This window comes from Myxocyprinus asiaticus, chromosome 45 (assembly GCF_019703515.2).
Source record: "Myxocyprinus asiaticus isolate MX2 ecotype Aquarium Trade chromosome 45, UBuf_Myxa_2, whole genome shotgun sequence".
Classification (NCBI taxonomy): Eukaryota; Metazoa; Chordata; class Actinopteri; order Cypriniformes; family Catostomidae; genus Myxocyprinus; species Myxocyprinus asiaticus.
Window position 1 is genome coordinate 32,779,192 of NC_059388.1, and position 18,531 is coordinate 32,797,722.

General features: G+C 38.9%; 3 protein-coding genes across 7 annotated transcripts in view; 1 reads left to right on the forward strand and 2 right to left on the reverse strand.

Moving 5' to 3' along the window:
• The window catches only part of LOC127435176 (epidermal growth factor receptor kinase substrate 8-like), a 98,567-nt gene extending 91,684 nt beyond the window's left edge, over positions 1-6,883 (reverse strand). Inside the window, exon 1 of one of the 2 annotated variants that reach the window (XM_051688421.1) lies at positions 4,142-6,883. The gene's annotated coding sequence lies outside the window, so the exon portion shown is untranslated. The remainder of the gene's footprint in view (positions 1-4,141) is intronic. The other variant, XM_051688431.1, reaches the window with a different exon arrangement.
• Positions 7-9,640, forward strand: LOC127435205 (probable G-protein coupled receptor 19). Of its 2 annotated transcripts, none has more exons than XM_051688482.1 (2): positions 7-1,472; positions 7,592-9,640. In XM_051688482.1, the coding sequence occupies exon 2, from the start codon at positions 7,609-7,611 to the stop codon at positions 8,890-8,892; it is 1,284 nt and encodes a 427-aa protein (XP_051544442.1). In that variant the 5' UTR covers positions 7-1,472; positions 7,592-7,608; the 3' UTR covers positions 8,893-9,640. The 2 variants fall into 2 exon arrangements, with proteins under 2 accessions (XP_051544442.1, XP_051544441.1); XM_051688481.1 differs by having other exon boundaries at positions 7-1,467.
• A 3,414-nt stretch (positions 9,641-13,054) lies between these two features.
• LOC127435226 (cAMP-responsive element-binding protein-like 2) lies at positions 13,055-16,019 on the reverse strand. 3 transcript variants are annotated; one of them, XM_051688511.1, is made up of 3 exons: positions 15,854-16,019; positions 15,011-15,208; positions 13,055-14,923 (listed from the first exon to the last, which is right to left on the reverse strand). In XM_051688511.1, exons 1-3 carry the CDS (start codon positions 15,866-15,868, stop codon positions 14,777-14,779), a joined length of 360 nt encoding a protein of 119 aa, XP_051544471.1. In that variant the 5' UTR covers positions 15,869-16,019; the 3' UTR covers positions 13,055-14,776. The 3 variants fall into 3 exon arrangements, with proteins under 3 accessions (XP_051544471.1, XP_051544470.1, XP_051544472.1); XM_051688510.1 differs by having other exon boundaries at positions 15,011-15,254; positions 15,854-15,987; XM_051688512.1 differs by having other exon boundaries at positions 15,859-15,984.
• Between the last annotated feature and the right edge of the window lie 2,512 nt (positions 16,020-18,531).

The following is an 18,531-nucleotide window of genomic DNA, read 5'->3' on the forward strand; positions in this document are numbered from 1 at the left end:
CAAATCTACTCAGCAGGTCTGTTGTTACCACAACAACATTCTCTGACAACAGCATTAGTGCTTAATATCAGAGAGTATTTCGTAGAGACGGGCCACTTTTATTAAAATTAATTGGATAAATTGGAGATGTAGAAATTATTTTTCAATTATTGCAATTATTTCAACTTTATTGTTTAAGAATCTTGTTTGATAGTGGAATTCATAGTAAACAACAACATTACCCATAATCCTACAGAAAAAGATCCACCAATCAGAGAACCAGGGCCAATGAAACCCGCGAAACGTGCCTCGGAGCGACCGCCCACTCTCATGATACACTATGAATGATGTAATCGTGTCGGTGTCTCTTCACCCTTAAACTACTTTTATATTGGTACATATCGGAATATTTTGCAATAAATGTAAAATATATTGGTTCTATACTTCAAATCAACAACCTAAAATCAATAGTTTTACATAATCCCACTGTTTTTGTATTCAATTACATCATTCGCAATGCTTCATGGGGTTGTAGTTCATACCCTCATGAAACACGGCAAGTACACAGTCTTGCATCTTTGTCTTTATGTCCGATTTTCAAATACTTTTATGCTTCAAAACAAAGTTTGTGATGTTGTGATTCACCTCGGAACTGGTTGGTTTGGTTCATGAACTCTTATGAAGGATTTAATGAAAATCTTTGGAAGAAATAAACTGGGAGAATACTTCAGTATCCCAGATGGCTAAAAGTGGGCGGGCACTGTTGCGCTCTCCTGCTATACAGGTAAATAGCCAATCACCTTTTAGATATGAACATCGCCTGTCAATCAACGCAAGAACGCGCATGCGCATTAGATATACAAAATGTTTTTTTTTTTGCATAATCTGAGGCAAAGAAGCACTATTTATGATTAAAGTGAAGTCAGATTTTACTGCTGATTTGAAATATGTTCTTTGATCGTAATCTTGACCAAACATTTTTGAGATTTCGGTCTTCCCCCATTCAAGTAGATAGTAGCTGCACTGGCATGACTGCGTTCCAAAGATGACCAACAGTGGACTGACTCGCAAGAGAGACTTTGGTAACGTCAGTCACAGAACATATGTGTGCGTGTCTCTGATAAACTCATAACAATATCTCACTCAAATAGCTCACAATCATCTTTATGCCGTCAAATATCCCCCCAAAATCATCCCAAACTCATTATTTTCTAGAATTAATGAACACAGAGACTCTTCTAAAATTGCCTGTTTGCAGCTCATTAATAATTCATGAGCTCTGATGTGAGCGAGTGTGCGCGTGTCCGCGGTGTGTCTGATCATTTCACTGTGCGCGCGCGCACCTGGTCGTCTCCTGTGACGCTCGCGCGGATGCTGCGACTGATTTCTGATCAAATATAATGATAAAGAGAAACGGAGCGGATTCATGATGGAGAAAAACAAAAGATCCAGCAAACAACAAATATATGAAGAAACGACCGTCTGTATGTAAGGTACATCTCATTTGATTTTGACGATTAAACATCTGATTGAAAAACTACATGACAACCATATAAATATTTACATTCTTCTTCATTATTATAATTATTACATTATTATTATCATCAGATCATTGACAGGTTAGAATCCATTTATTATTTTTCACATTTTCAAAAACATCCACAGGTCTAATAATAAACATTCACCTGCTGAAATGTCCTTTTATTTACATTTACATTAATTACAATTAAACATTCACGTTTCAGAATATAAATACATGATTGTTCATAAATACGGGGTTTGTGTGTCATTGTAGAGATTAGAAATGAGTAAATCATCTTCACTGAGATTGAACTGAATTAATTTTAATTCTCTTGTGTTTTAATCCGTTATAAATATCGTGACACATATTCAGAATATGAGGTGTGTGTTCATGTTGTCAAGCGTTTGTGAATTACACTATAGAGTAAACATTACACTGACATCAGCACAACACTCACACACACACACACACATACACTCACACACTCTCATACACACACAAATACACACACACACATACACATACACTCACACACTCTCATACACACACACAACACACTCACATACACTCACACACTCTCATACACACACAAATACACACACATACACTCACACACACACACACACAAACACTAACATACACTCACACACACACACACACACAAACACTAACATACACACAACACACACACACACACAACACACCACACACACATACAACACAACACTCACACAAACATACACACACTCTCATACACACACAAATACACACACATGCACTCACACACTCTCATACACTCACACACACACACACACACACAAACACTAACATACACTCACACACACACACACACAAACACTAACATACACACAACACACACACACACACAACACACCACACACACATACAACACAACACTCACACAAACATACACACACAACACACCACACACTCACACATACACAACACTCACTCACACACACACACACACACACAACACAACACACCACACACAACACACGCACAACACACAACACACCACACACACACACACACACAACACAACACACCACACACAACACACGCACAACACACCACACACACACAACACACCACACACACAACACACACACACAACACACCACACACACATACAACACAACACAACACTCACACACACAACACACCACACACAACACAACACACCACACACAACACACAACACAACACACCACACACAACACACACACACAACACAACACTCACACAACACAACACACCACACACACAACACACCACACACACACACAACACAACACACACACACACAACACACCACACACAACACACCACACACACACACACACACACACACAACACACCACACACACAACACACCACACACACACACACACACACACACACACACACAACACAACACATCACACACACAACACACCACACACACAACACACACACACACACACGCACAACACACCACACACACACACACACACACACACACACACACACACACAACACACACACACACACACACAACACAACACACCACACACAACACACCACACACACAACACACAACACAACACACACAACACACCACACACACAACACACCACACACACAACACACCACACACACACACAACACACCACACACAACACACACACACAACACACCACACACACAACACACCACACACAACACACGCACAACACACCACACACACACAACACACCACACACACACACAACACAACACTCACACACACAACACACCACACACACATACAACACAACACTCACACACACAACACACCACACACAACACACACTCACACACACACCACACACACACAACACAACACACACAACACACCACACACACAACACTCACACACACACACACACAACACAACACACCACACAAACAACACACACACACAACACACACACACACAACACACACATACACACAACACACCACACACACAACACACCACACACACACAACACAACACACCACACAAACAACACACACACACAACACACCACACACACAACACACACATACACACAACACACCACACACACAACACACCACACACACACAACACAACACACACACACACACACACCTCTGGATCAGTCTCTGATGACTTTAATAGAATATCTGAAATGTTCTGTGTGAATTAAATCACAGAGTATTAAAATCACTGTTCAAATATAAGTTACAGTTTTACAGTGACAGATATCAGAGTTGTTTTTTTCTTTAGAGATCTGATTGAAATCAATTGTAATTGACAAATACCTGCACATTAAAACACTGAATTTACACCGTCTAACACAAATTTCATCCACATCAAATAAACCATTAGTAATATTTGGGGGCATTTACAGCTGGACTGTCAGATCAGTAAAACACATGAAGTCACCAAATGTAAATATACCCGCTTTTTCATCTTAGTTTGTGACAAAATGCACAATATAAGTGTTATTTTATATAATGTTATTTACAACATTAACATTTGGTATCAAGATGTTATGAAGCCAAAGATCAGTCACATCAATATCTGTTAATAATGTACAAAAACATCTAAATAATTGATCATTTACTCACCTTCACGCCATTATCTGAATCTTTCTTGCATGGAACACAGTAGAAGTTTCACAGAATGTCTGAGCTTCTCTTTCCATAACTGGGACTGTCAAGATCCAAAAGAACAAGAACAACAACAACAACAACAACAACAACAGAACCCCATGACAAGGCTTTTCCCAGCACATGTTGGATGTGTCCTTTATTTAACACATTCACTTCAGCTGATGGAGTTTCTAGTAATGAGCTCATGAGTTCAGTCAGGTGTGTAAAATAAGACTGGACTTTTATGACACTTGTATGGTGTTTTGGAGCTCGACAGTCTCTGGTTTTGTTATTTAATAGGTTACTCATCTGCTTCATCACATCTCAATCAGCAGATTGTACTTTCAATGAATCGTGTGTTGTATTGAATCACAAAGATCCAAACATTCTTAACGTGTTTGTCAAATGGAAACGGGACGGTGACACTATCAGCTGTCCTTCTCTGTGCATCGCTGCAATCACTGTTATCGCCATGGAAACATGTTTTCACGCACCCCTTCTGGACAAGATGGAGGCGAAACTAATTACCACAGATTTCTGCTTGGAACAGACAGTTGTGTTTACCAAATATGACAGCAAATAAAATATATTGTGGACCTGTATTACAAATATCTAAAATCTAACTTCATTTTAATCAGGAGAAAGGATTTTATTTGATGAAACAGATTTACATTTCCTTCACAATTATTTTAGGTTCTTTAACAATACCTTTATCCATCTCTTACAAAAATTACAACAGTAACTATAGTTCAACCATGGTATTTGTTGTAAATTTACCATTGTTTTACTACAATGACCATATTTTCACCATGACATTTGTGGTAAAACTAAAGTAATAATACAGAACCACCAAAACTATGGTAATAAAAATTATAATAATTCTGCCAAAAAACAACAACAAATAAAAACAACATTTTTACTACAGTTTTATAGTATGGAACCCCACAGAAGACAGGGCGGAAATATTTTTGTGTTCCCTCGCAATAGTTTCACGTTCGCTCACAATAGTTTAGCGTTCCCTCGCAGTATTATAGCGTTCCCTCACAATAGTTTAGCGTTCGCTCGCAATAGTTTAGCGTTCCCTCGCAATAGTTTAGCGTTCGCTCGCAATAGTTTCGCATTCACTCGCAATAGTTTAGCGTTCCCTCGCAATAGTTTAGCGTTCCCTCGCAATAGTTTAGCGTTCCCTCGCAATAGTTTGCGCTCCTTTAGTTTAGCGTTCCCTCGCAATAGTTTAGCGTTCGCTCGCAATAGTTTCGCATTCACTCGCAATAGTTTAGCGTTCCCTCACAATAGTTTGCGCTCCTTTAGTTTAGCATTCCCTCGCAATAGTTTAGCGTTCCCTCGCAATAGTTTAGCGTTCCCTCGCAATAGTTTCGCATTCACTCGCAATAGTTTAGCGTTCCCTCGCAATAGTTTGCGCTCCTTTAGTTTAGCGTTCCCTCGCAATAGTTTAGCGTTCGCTCGCAATAGTTTCGCATTCCCTCGCAATAGTTTCGCGTTCCCTTGCAATAGTTTCGCGTTCCCTCGCAATAGTTTAGCGTTCCCTCACAATAGTTTCGCATTCACTCGCAATAGTTTAGCGTTCCCTCGCAATAGTTTAGCGTTCGCTCGCAATAGTTTGCGTTCCCTGGTAATAGTTTTGCGTTCCCTCACAATAGTTTAGCGTTCCCTCGCAATAGTTTAGCGTTCCCTCGCAATAGTTTAGCGTTCCCTTGCAATAGTTTAGCGTTCCCTCGCAATAGTTTAGCGTTCCCTCGCAATAGTTTGCGTTCCCTGGTAATAGTTTTGCGTGCCTTCGCAATAGTTTAGCAATCGCTCACAATAGTTTGCATTCCCTGGTAATAGTTTTGCGTGACATCGCAATAGTTTTGCATGCCTTCGCAATAGTTTAGCATTCGTTCACAATAGTTTGCGTTCCCTGGTAATAGTTTTGCATTCTCTCGCAATATTTTTACGTGCCCTCGCAATAGTTTTGCATTCGCTCACAATAGTTTGTGTTCCCTGGTAATAGTTTTGCGTTCCCTCACAATAATTTGCGTTCCCTTGCTATAGTTTTGCGTGCCTTTGCAATAAGTTTTGCATCCCCTCACAATAGATAATGGTCATTTTTATTACCATAGTTTTTGCTTTCCTGTATTATTACTATGGTTTTACTATGAATATCAAGGTTAACATATGGTTATTTTAGTTAAACCCTGGTAAATTTAATGCGAGGGCATGCAAAACTATTTCAGAACAAAAAATCCTGGCCTCTCCTCTAAGGGGCTCCATAGTTTTACTATAGTAACAACATGGTTAATTTATGGTACATGTATTGTTTTTAAAATCATGGTTTCCACAAAAAAAGCAGGTACTTACAAAAATTAACCATCGTTTCATTGTAGTAATGATTTTGTATGAAAAATGTTTTTTATATGTACCACCAATGTTTGGTCTTCCTCTATTATTACTACAGTTTTACCACAAATATCACAGTCAAATATAGTTACTGTAGCAAAGCCATGGTTCATTTTTGTAAGGAATGGATAAAGGTACGTTTTTGTGCGGGAAAGCAAAAATATTTCACAAAATAAATTCTCTCCATGTTTTCTAAGGCAGGGTTTTCAAACTTTTTTATGTCAAGGACCCCAAATATCACCCTGTGAGGGACCCCTCCTAAAATATATAAAGGTCGCTGTATATTTTTGTGTATAAAGACCATAGAAAAATTAAGAATTTTTTTATAAAAAAGTTTAAATAATTAGCTTTTATATTGTTATTGTACTAAAGCAAAAAAAAAAAAAAAAAATATATATATATATATATATATATATATATATATATATATATATATATATTTTATTTTTTTCTCCCCTTTTTCTCCCCAATTTGGAATGCCCAATTCCCAATGCACTCTAAGTCCTCGTGGTGGCGTAGTGACTCGCCTCAATCCGGGTGGCGGAGGACGAATCTCAGTTGCCTCCACGTCTGAGACCGTCAATCCGCACATCTTATCACGTGACTTGTTCACGCTATTCTCCGCGGCATCCACGCACAACTCACCACGCGCCCCACCGAGAGCGAGAACCACATTATAGCGACCACGAGGAGGTTACCCCATGTGACTCTACCCTCCCTAGCAACCGGGCCAATTTGGTTGCTTAGGAGACCTGCCTGGAGTCACTCAGCACACCCTGGATTCGAACTCGTGACTCCAGGTGTGGCAGCTAAAGCCAAAGTTGTTAGAAAAATAAAACAGCATTTGTACCTCTTTGTATCTGTCCGTCCGTCCGTCCGTCCATCCGTCTGTCTGTCTATCTATATAATAAACAAAAAAACTCAAGTTCTAGATCAGTCAAGTGTGTATTGCTCTTTCCATGGCAGTTCAAACTTTTACTTTGTGTCTTGATAATAAACATTATTTACATTGTTTGTGTCTTTCAGCTGCCGCAGTGAAGGAGATGGTGTACTTCCTGTCTGTGGAGGGTGTGAAGCCCTCGTATCACTCCAACCTGCTCTTCAACACGACCATCAACCACTCATACAGGAACGAGCCTTCATCTCCGCCAGGCACTTCACCAGCACCCGTCCTCTGCAGACTGGACGCCCCGTCGGCCGCCTCCTCTCTCCAGAGCAACAGCTCCCTGAGCTCGTACAATCTGACTCCGGGCGAGGTCACCATTCTCGGGCTGATTTTTGGGATGTTCTGGGTGATCTCGGTGCTGGGCAACTCACTGGTGTGTCTGGTGATCCATCGCAGCCGCAGAACCCAATCCACTACTAACTACTTCGTGGTGTCGATGGCGTGTTCCGACCTTCTGTTGAGTCTCGCATGTGCGCCGTTTATTTTACTGCAGGTGTGTGCAGGTCACTGGCCTCTGACCACCGCCGCGTGTAAAACCGTGCGTTACCTGCAGCACTTGTGTCCTGGTGTCCAGGTGTATGTGCTTCTGTCCATTTGCGTCGACCGTTTCTACACCATCGTTTACCCTTTGAGTTTCAAAGTGTCCCGTGAGAAAGCCAAACGGATGATTCTGGCTTCTTGGCTCTTTGATGCAGCTTTTATATCACCGTGTCTGTTTTTCTACGGCTCGTCTTCACCCGTGACTCAAAGTCACTGTGACTTTTTCTTACCGGACAGCTGGGACGGGCTGGCGTACGCGATTGCGCACCTGCTGTTTGGGTTTCTGGTTCCAGCGCTTCTCATCCTCTCGTTCTATCAGAGAGTGATCCGATACATCTGGAGAATCAGCGCCGACGGGCGGACAGTCCGCAGAACCATGAACATCGTCCCCAGAACGAAAGTCAAAACCATAAAGATGTTCCTGATGCTCAATCTGATGTTCCTGCTCACCTGGACTCCGTTTTACATCGCTCAACTGTGGCACCCGAAGGAGACGTCAGGCCCCAGCAGACAGGGGGCGCTGTTCTTCATCACTGTGGCCTGGATCTCATTCAGCTCGACGGCTTCAAAGCCGACGCTTTACTCCATTTACAACGCCAACTTCAGACGCGGTATGAGAGAAACTTTCTGCATGTCATCCATGAAGTGTTACCGTAGTAACGCGTACACCATCACCGCCAGCTCGCGAATCTCTAAAAAGAACTACGTTGGCGTGGTAGATATTCACGTGCCGGCAAAAACACTCATCAAAGACTCAGTTTACGATGCTTTTGACCGGGAAGCAAAGGAGAAGAAGTTAGCTTGGCCGATTAGCACCAACCCACCAAACACATTTGTATAAAAGAGTCTCGGACGTTTAATATGATCACCACTGACGACACAGAACAATAAAAACACATTTGACCTAATGAACAAAATCTGTTTAAATGCAAAAACATGTGGTGCTAATTGGGTTTAGATACAAATCTGTGACATCACAGAGAAAGTCTTGCGTGAGCAGCTACAAACATCATCCTCGATGTTATTTCTGTGAAATTAAAGTTTTTTTTTTTTCCTTTCTATGTTTCTCTGTTTGTTTTTCTGGTTAGTCTGATTATCCTACGGTGGCCTGTTGGTGCAAAGCGGGGTTGATTTTCATCTTGGACAGATGCAATTTGTGTTTTTGTGCCTGTAGTTACAGATGAATTCTGTCTCTCATTGTTACATGTGTTTCAAGATGCAATGTAATTTTACAATTAAACATGTACTATTAAAATTAACAACTGAATGTCTGTGGAGCTTCAGGTTAATTACGAGTCAACATGAAACACTGTTCACAACCCATTTTACATCCATAATGTGGCGTATTTCTGATTAAAACAGAAAATTAAATGAGAAATAATTGTATGGCTGGACTTTGATTGATTGTGTGATGTAAAGTGTCTTTATATGCAGGGTTAGGGAGTAACAGAATACATGTAACGGGATTAAGTATTTAACCCCTTAAACTCTGGTTCATTTTTGGGCTGCCGTCCACAATTTTTCACACTCAAATTTAAAAGCTCATCATTCACACATACTGTGGACTAACTACAAAAAATTGGTCTCATTTTTTCAGAAATCCCCCCCCCAAATAAAAAAAAAAGACTCAAATTATTCATAAATAATATTGTATGTGTTTATAATCTTATGATTATATAAAATAAATCTTCTTTGTTGTTGTCGTAACTTTGTAAACATGTAATTCTGGTTCTGTTCACTCTGCCTCACTTTGAAAAGTCTCATTTTATTCCACTAGATGGCAGAAAGTAAAATATTTAAAAAAAAATATTTTAAAATATTTTTTTCTATCTCATTCCATCACAATATACAGATCTGAAATGTAGGTGGCGCTCTAACTCATTTTAGCCCTCACAGATGTGCTCGTCCATAGACATTCAGTCTAATGTTCAGTTCAAGCACCACCCTCATTATTTCATTGAATATCTCGGCCTCTGAGTGGACTAGAAGCTCAATCTAGGTGTCATTAGAAAGCTGAATCCTCCCCGTTGCAATGATATATAACTTTCAATTTTGTCATCAACAGTCAAAAACATATTTTATCTGATGATATTTTTTTAGCATTCTTCTCCTACTGGATGGCATATTTTGTTCTGGGCATCTAAGATATAATATTGGATTATTCACACAAGCAAGCTCACAGACAAGTAAAAAATGGCTCATTTTTTAGAGAACTTCTTAAGGTAAAAGCAGATATAAAGTTTTTAGCTACAGAGTTTAACTTACAGCAGCAGTTATCATAAAAGAGACGTTTGTATTTGATGACTTACAGAAATCATATTTCACTTTGTGATTCTTTTGAAAATCTTTTAAACTGTTATTTGCGCAAAAAAATATTAGTGGCATTAGTCGCATTCCTGAGAATAAGAGCTTTCATTTGATATATGACTTGTCCATTTATGTGCTATGTGAAAGACTTTTATTTTCATATAAATATTTCTACCCAATTACCTCTAGGGGGCGCTAATTTTCAACGTGAATGTTTGAGGCCTTATTTTGTTATTTTAAGTAACAAATGCAGAAGTGATGGTTATCTTTGAAAAGTTCAGATTCTAAGCTTTCAAATGATACCTCATATGCCTGACTTTTATATACGGGGACTTTAATGTTTTAAGCGTAAACTTTTTTTCGCAGTACAGCGCCCCCTTTGGACCTGTTACTAATAAAACATAATAGTAACTGTATTCCACTAGTTACAAACAAAAAGATTTTGATTGCTGAAGAGATTACTTTGCCTTTTAATGTAATTAGTTTAATTTAATATTTAGTATATTCAGTTGGAAAACATTTATCCATATAAATGATGCGATCCAAAGAGCGTTTGAACAGCGGTGAAAAACGTATTATTTGTTTCATTCATACGAGCGCTTTCATACTGTTGTGAAAAGGTGGATATGATGTCATTGAGGAACTTTCCCTTTAATAGAGGAGCTACATCATGTTTCTACAGCTTAACAAAAAACAGTTAGGAATGCTTTGACAAATGAAACATAAATCTAATAAATACACGATTACAAGTCTTGTCAATGTCTGTGGGGTTTTGAAGTTTGGAGCAGCAAAAATACTTAACCTTGTGTACACTGTCATGTGAACATTTAGCTTTATGCTAAGCTAAAATGCTATTTCTTGAAACGTCACATTTGTTCATTTCTGTGGTGAGCTCATTACATTTTTTGGGAGCAACAGTGTGCTGATTTTACTAGGACTAAATAAAAAAAAGATTGTTTTCTCTCAAATGTAATAAATCTCTGTTGCAATTATTCTACGATAATAACCGGCTGATTGTAGACTATTTTGCTTATTACACTGCTCCCTACCCAATTAATAAATATATGGCCATGAAATATAGATTTGCATTGAAATTATGTTTTTAAGTGGGAATAAAGAGACCATAGAGACTCCAGAAATAGCGGAATTCCACTTCTGGCTTGAATCAGAATTGTTTTTGTGAAAAAGACTGTCTGACTGCTCATTATCCTGCTTATTACAAGACTACTTATAAATAAATGGACATAAAATATTGATTTGTACTCCAAATGTTAGCATATGGTTCCAGTTAGGATCATTCTTGGAACTAATTTCTTACGTTCTAGGAACATTCGCTTTAGGTTTCATTTTTATAACCATAAACTAACACTTCCGTAACGTTGCGTAGACGTTTTGTCTGACAACCTAATAAGAACGTACCTAGCAAACACAGAATGTTCTCTAAATGTTAGCATATGGTTCCAGTTAGGTTAGTTTTTGGAAGTAATTCTTAACGTTCTAGGAACGATCTTTGTAGGTTTCATATTTTACATCCATAACTAACGCTTCCAGAACGTTGCAGGGAGGTTCTGTCTGACAACGTAATAAGAACTTACCTAGCAAACTCAGAACGTTCTCTAAACGTTAGCATATGGTTCCAGTTAGGTTCGTTTTTGGAAGTAATTCTTAACGTTCTGGAAACGATCTTTGTAGGTTTCATTTTTTTACATCCATAACTAACGCTTCCAGAACGTTGCATAAAGGTTTTGTCTGACAACCTAATAAGAACTTACCTAGCAAACACAGAACGTTCTCTAAATGTTAGCATATGGTTCCAGTTAGGTTAGTTTTTGGAAGTAATTCTTAACGTTCTAGAAACGATCTTTGTAGGTTTCATATTTTACATCCATAACTAACGCTTCCAGAACGTTGCAGGGAGGTTCTGTCTGACAACGTAATAAGAACTTACCTAGCAAACACAGAACGTTCTCTAAACGTTAGCATATGGTTCCAGTTAGGTTTGTTTTTTGAATTAATTTCTAACGTTCTTGGAACGTTCTTTTTAGGTTTCACTTTCTTACATCCATAACTAACGCTTCCAGAACGTTGCATAAAGGTTTTGTCTGACAACCTAATAAGAACTTACCTAGCAAACACAGAACGTTCTCTAAATGTTAGCATATGGTTCCAGTTAGGTTAGTTTTTGGAAGTAATTCTTAACGTTCTGGAAACGATCTTTGTAGGTTTCATTTTTTTACATCTATAACTAACGCTTACAGAACGTTGCAGGGAGGTTCTGTCTGACAACCTAATAAGAACGTACCTAGCAAACACAGAACGTTCTCTAAATGTTAGCATATGGTTCCAGTTAGGTTCGTTTTTGGAAGTAATTCTTAACGTTCTAGGAAACGATCTTTGTAGGTTTCATATTTTACATCCATAACTAACGCTTCCAGAACGTTGCAGGGAGGTTCTGTCTGACAACGTAATAAGAACTTACCTAGCAAACACAGAACGTTCTCCAAACGTTAGCATATGGGTCCAGTTAGGTTCGTTTGTTAAACTAATTTCTATTGTTCTAGGAATGTTGAAATTATGTTATGTAAGAAAGAAATAATCGCTAAATCATAAGAGTTCTGTTGGTGTTTATTTTGTGAAAAAGATTGTCTGACTGCTCATTATCCAGCTTATTACAAGAGTACTTATCAAATAAATAAATAAATGGACATGAAACACTGATTTGAGTTGGAATTGTTTTATTAGTTTACTTGTAGAGATTGTAGAGTGATTCAAGTAGGAAAGATGATTCGCGATACCCAAAAGACACTTCTGATATCATTTTATCCCCGGATGTGTGAGTTTTTCAGGAAAATGAGATTGCTGGATGGCGCGATTGATTAATCCGAATCAAGTATTCCAGATTGCAGTGTAATTAATCTGTTTAATAATAAACCTCTGCGTGTCATAAAGAGATTTCAGGCAGTCTGTTCTGTTTAACGTTTATATTTCTGAACTGAATCACTTTATATATTTCAGCTGTGTCGCTACAATCTTCCTGATGTGATGTCTCGTCTGTAGTGTGACTCTAATAGCACCAGAGAAACACTGTATGAACTGTAATAACCTCAGTTTATCATTGCGTTATTAACAAACCAACTAAAGATCTTTAGTCCACTGACAGTGTTTCTGTGATGTTCAATCACTGCGTGACATTTAAAGCACAATTCTTCCACGTTCTGTAACGGATGACAGTCTATTGTTACTCTGTATGAAAGCAAAAGGCTTTAATTCAACAGGATACAATGAAACATCATGTACAGCTCGGAATTACAACAACATATTCTGTGTTTGATACAAAAGAAAAGCTGCAGCTGGACACAATGAGATACAGATTAATTGTGTTTATACTATACAGAGATAATAATCATCACAAAACAACTGTACAGATACAAGCTAATCATTAATCTTGATGCACACTGCAATGAATAACAATCTACATTTCATACATATCGTATAAAAATATACATTTAAGCTCTAAACAAAGTCAAACATTATAGATTGTGTTGGTCAGGAAATTCAACTCTGATATTCATGATTTAGCGAGTCAGATGTTCTAAGCTTATTCAAACTTGAACCTTCACAAACCAATTGTTACGAGATTTTAATATCTGTGTATCTGGGCAGATATTTATACATTCATTAGATATTTTCAGAGCATAAATCTTCTGTGTTTGTAAGACAAGTCAAGCTGCTTATTATTTATTCATTTAGTCAAACCTGCCAGATGGAATAAAAGATCTCAAAGTACGACAAGAAAAAATAAGGGCTTGAGAGGAAAGTGCTTTTAAGTTTCAGTTAGTGACGTAAAAACCTTTTCAAACACAGTCTCTATTTTTTTTTTTACAAGAGCAAGAACTAGAAAAGTAAGTGCTGAGCGCTGAAATCTTCCAAATGTTTTAAAGTGCAGAAAGAGAGATATTGGAGTCAGTCCGTCTTCGACTGTCTAAAGCTTTTATAATGTCAGTGAATAATAGATTCTCACTGACACATTCACTCTTAAATCACATGAATAAAAAATGTCCATGTCTTTTGTCTCTATGAATGTTGAAACCTGCATCAAAATTATTTGGGTTCCAGAACGGTTCCAAAATAAATATATAAAGGAAGATCTGTTTACAAATCACAAATGATCCACATATAGATGCAAATCAACAGGATTTCATTTGGAAGTCTTTCTAATATCGGATTTCTTTCATATTGTTGTGTATTTGTACGGGAATGGAAACAGAACGGCTTATTTAACTCGGAGATGTCACATGATGAAGCATCTCATAAACACTGTAGACTATCATACAGAATGAATACTGTTCACATTCACTGTATTATTATTATTAATGGGTGTTCTCTGACAGTGGAATAAGTTTGTGTCTTCCGTGAGTCTAAGACGTCTTGTTCTGGTTGTACTTGCCATTCTTGAGTGTTTTGTTGCTGGAGCTCTGCGGCGACTTCTGATCGTCTCCGGTTAAAAGAGCTTTAATTTCAGACGGGATTTTCCCCTGATCCATCGCCAAACACCACTGCTTATACTGCGCACACACACACACACAACAGCACATGAACACTCATTACTGTGGCACACAGACAGGAAGTGTGGAGTTTGAACAGATGTTTACCATGTCTAGTTCCTCTCGGAGGGCACAGATGGCTCTCTCTTTACTGGACACCAGCTCCTCCAGATACTGGTACCGCAGCTTCTTTCTGGCGCGACACTCGCGGGCGCTCTGCCGACTCCTCTCGAGCTTCGCCTTCAGATCGATCTTCGCTGGTTTACGGCCACGTTTGCCTGGTTTCTTCACTTTACCACCAACCATCTGCAGACCACGTGACATGTCAAGTCAGGGTTCAATTACTGTAAAACTGGAACCAAGATTTAATGTTGGTACCAGCAAACACTAAACACTCCCCTTACGTTAGCATGCGGTTTCCGTTTGGTTATTTGTTTTGGGAACAAATTCCTAACATTCTCCTCTGGTTTCATTTTTATAACCATAAACTAACGCTTCCAGAACGTTGCGTAGAGGTTTTGTCTGACAACGTAATAAGAACTTACTTCGCAAACACAGAACGTTCTCTAAACGTTAGCATATGGTTCCAGTTAGGTTCATTTCTGGAACTAATTTCTATCATTCTATGAACGTTCTCTTTAGGCTTCACTTTCGATCAGAATAAGACATGGATTCGACATTAAATATTGACATACAGCAGAAAGGATATTGAAATATATAGGTTAGGAGAAAAGTTTACTTTAATGTACTTCTCAGAATATCATGGAACATTCTCCTACTGTTTTCGTTGCTCAAATTATGTTAAAAAGTTGACAACATAACATATAAAGTAAACACGTGCTCTGATGTCAATATTTCATGTGATTCAAGTTTTTAGACTGTTTTTTTAATTAACATTCATCAGAATTAGAAATAATGAAGTTTATTTGTTTCTCTGGTTATATCACTCACCTTACTGTCATCCATCGCGTGTTGTCTGATCCTCGATCATTAAACTATAATCAATAGTAGATTTAGACTGAGATCATTTCTTTAGCAACGCTGCAGCTCACTGTGTTTTTAGCCGAATGCTAACACTGCTCTTCCGGTTCGGAAGCAGGTTACGCCCATCTTGCGCACAGCATGCTGGGAGTTGTAGTTTCTACATCCACAAAATAAATCATTCTAGAAACATCAGGATCATCAGGCAGTTTCCACAGCAGATCTCACACGCGCGCGTGTGTGTGAGTGAGAGAGAGAGTGTGTGTGTGTGTGTGAGTGAGAGAGAGAGTGAGAAAGAGAGACTGAGAGTGTGTGTGTGTGAGTGAGAGAGAGAGTGAGAAAGAGAGACTGAGAGTGTGTGTGTGTGAGAGAGAGAGAGAGAGAGTGAGAAAGAGAGACTGAGAGTTGTGTGTGTGTGTGCGTGTGAGAGAGAGAGAGAAAGAGAGAGAGAGAGAGAGAGAGAGTGAGTGTTTGTGTGTGTGAGTGAGAGAGAGAGTGAGAAAGAGAGACTGTGTGTGTGAGTGAGAGAGAGAGTGAGAAAGAGAGACTGAGAGTGTGTGTGTGTGAGTGAGAGAGAGAGTGAGAAAGAGAGACTGAGAGTTGTGTGTGTGTGTGTGTGTGTAGAGAGAGAGAGAGAGAGAGAGAAAGAGAGACTGTGTGTGTGTGTGAGAGAGAGAGTGTGTGTGTGTGTGTGAGTGAGAGAGAGAGTGAGAAAGAGAGACTGAGAGTGTGTGTGTGAGAGAGAGAGAGAGAGAGAGAGAGAGAGAGAGAGAGAGTGAGTGTTTGTGAGTGTGTGTGTGTGTGTGTGAGAGAGAGAGTGAGAAAGAGAGACTGTGTGTGTGTGAGTGAGAGAGAGAGTGAGAAAGAGAGACTGAGAGTGTGTGTGTGTGTGAGTGAGAGAGAGAGTGAGAAAGAGAGACTGAGAGTGTGTGTGTGTGAGAGAGAGAGAGAGAGTGAGAAAGAGAGACTGAGAGTTGTGTGTGTGTGTGTGTGTGTGAGAGAGAGAGAGAGAGAGAGAGAGAGAGAGTGAGTGTTTGTGAGTGTTTGTGTGTGTGAGAGAGAGAGAGAGAGTTTGTGTGTGTGTGTGTGTGTGAGAAAGAGAGAGTTTGTGTGTGTGTGTGTGTGTGTGAGAAAGAGAGAGTTTGTGTGTGTGTGTGTGTGTGTATGTCTGTGTGAGAGTCACACACACAAATTAAGAAGATTTTTAGAAGAATATTTCAGCTCTGTAGGTCCATACAATGCAAGTGAATGGTGACCAGAACTTTGAAGCTCCAAAAAGCACATAAAGGCAGCATAAAAGTAGGGCTGCTCGATTATGGCAAAAATCATAATCAGGATTATTTTGGTCAATATTGAGATCATGATTAATTAACATGATTACTCATTGACTTTGGAAACATCATGCATTTATTGAACTTTTAAAACACTTGTGTTTTTAACAGTGGATTTCCTTGAACTTGAAATGTAAACTGCACTGGAGGGGAGGAGACTGTTGTCATATGATCATTATTTTATGTCACGTATGATAGTGAAATAAAGAACAGCCTCATCATCATTTACAGCAGGAGTGATCACACTTCTATAGAATGAAAATTCACTATTTTTTTAACAGCAGAATCAGTTATTCAACATGAAAGTACTGCTGATCTTCACTGTATGATTATAACACATTAATACTTTCTAAAGTTACTCAGTGAAGAGCAGTGAGTGTTTTCTTGTTCTGGTTGTTTGATTATTATAATGACACACTAGACAGCAGCAGGTCTATTAGTTGACATTTATACTTACACATTTTAACACAATCCGCTGTTTACGTTCACTTTAGACATCACTGTCTGTGTTTACATGAATACCTCACCAAGACGGGCATTTTGGCAGAAGTTTGAAATGCATTTGACCGTTCAGGTGTGCATTAGCGCATGTTCAGCACACACATACGCCACCTGTCAATCAAACAGGGCGCAGCTGTTACTAGATCACTAGCGAATTATAAAATGACATGCTCTGGACTACTTTCAACAGCAGAATAAGAATATGAACTTTCTAATAAGTGACACAGGCCTCGGCTATCACAAATACAGCCGGTTATTTTTCCGTTATTGATGTTTGAATCAGTCTGTTTGTCCGGTCGGGCTGGTAAAATTCTCTTTCACTTGCCTCTTCAAAAATCCACGGACAAGCGTTAATGTCGAGCCCTGATTAAATATTATATTCAGCATTCTCCGATAACTATTTTTTCTTCTGCAGTATAGCTGCTAAAGTAAATGTACGATGTTTTAAAGGAGTTTTAGATATTATTTTGGAAAACAAGCCAAAAAAAGACTAATCAGAAACATATTTTGTTCCGGTGTATAAAGGGTTAAGACCAGGGGTGGACTGGCCATCGGGAGCACCGGGAGTTTTCCCAGTGGGCCGCTGGGTAATTTGGGCCGGCAAGTACCGGCACATGCTACAGACCGACCTGGGCTCCAACATGCCCACGCAGACCCCATTACAGAGCAAATATTCAATGAATTCTGTAAGGTACAGCTGTTACGATTGCTTTTATTTTGAATAAATAACTTTTACTCTGACATTACTTACACTTTATAGTATATTTCTGTGTATGTATTTACCCTGTACCTCCTGTGGACCTCATTATTTGACAT

What these genes read in the sequence shown, in the direction of transcription:
- LOC127435226 (XM_051688510.1), bottom strand. Translation starts at nt 15,226, where the DNA reads ATGTCACGTGGTCTGCAGATGGTTGGTGGTAAAGTGAAGAAACCAGGC. An exon ending in TCCGAGAGGAACTAGACATG is followed by an intron (nt 14,924 to 15,010) that starts GTAAACATCTGT and finishes GTGTGTGCGCAG; the next exon opens with TATAAGCAGTGGTGTTTGGC.
- LOC127435205 (XM_051688481.1), top strand. Translation starts at nt 1,446, where the DNA reads ATGAAGAAACGACCGTCTGTAT. An exon ending in GAAGAAACGACCGTCTGTAT is followed by an intron (nt 1,468 to 7,591) that starts GTAAGGTACATC and finishes TGTGTCTTTCAG; the next exon opens with CTGCCGCAGTGAAGGAGATG.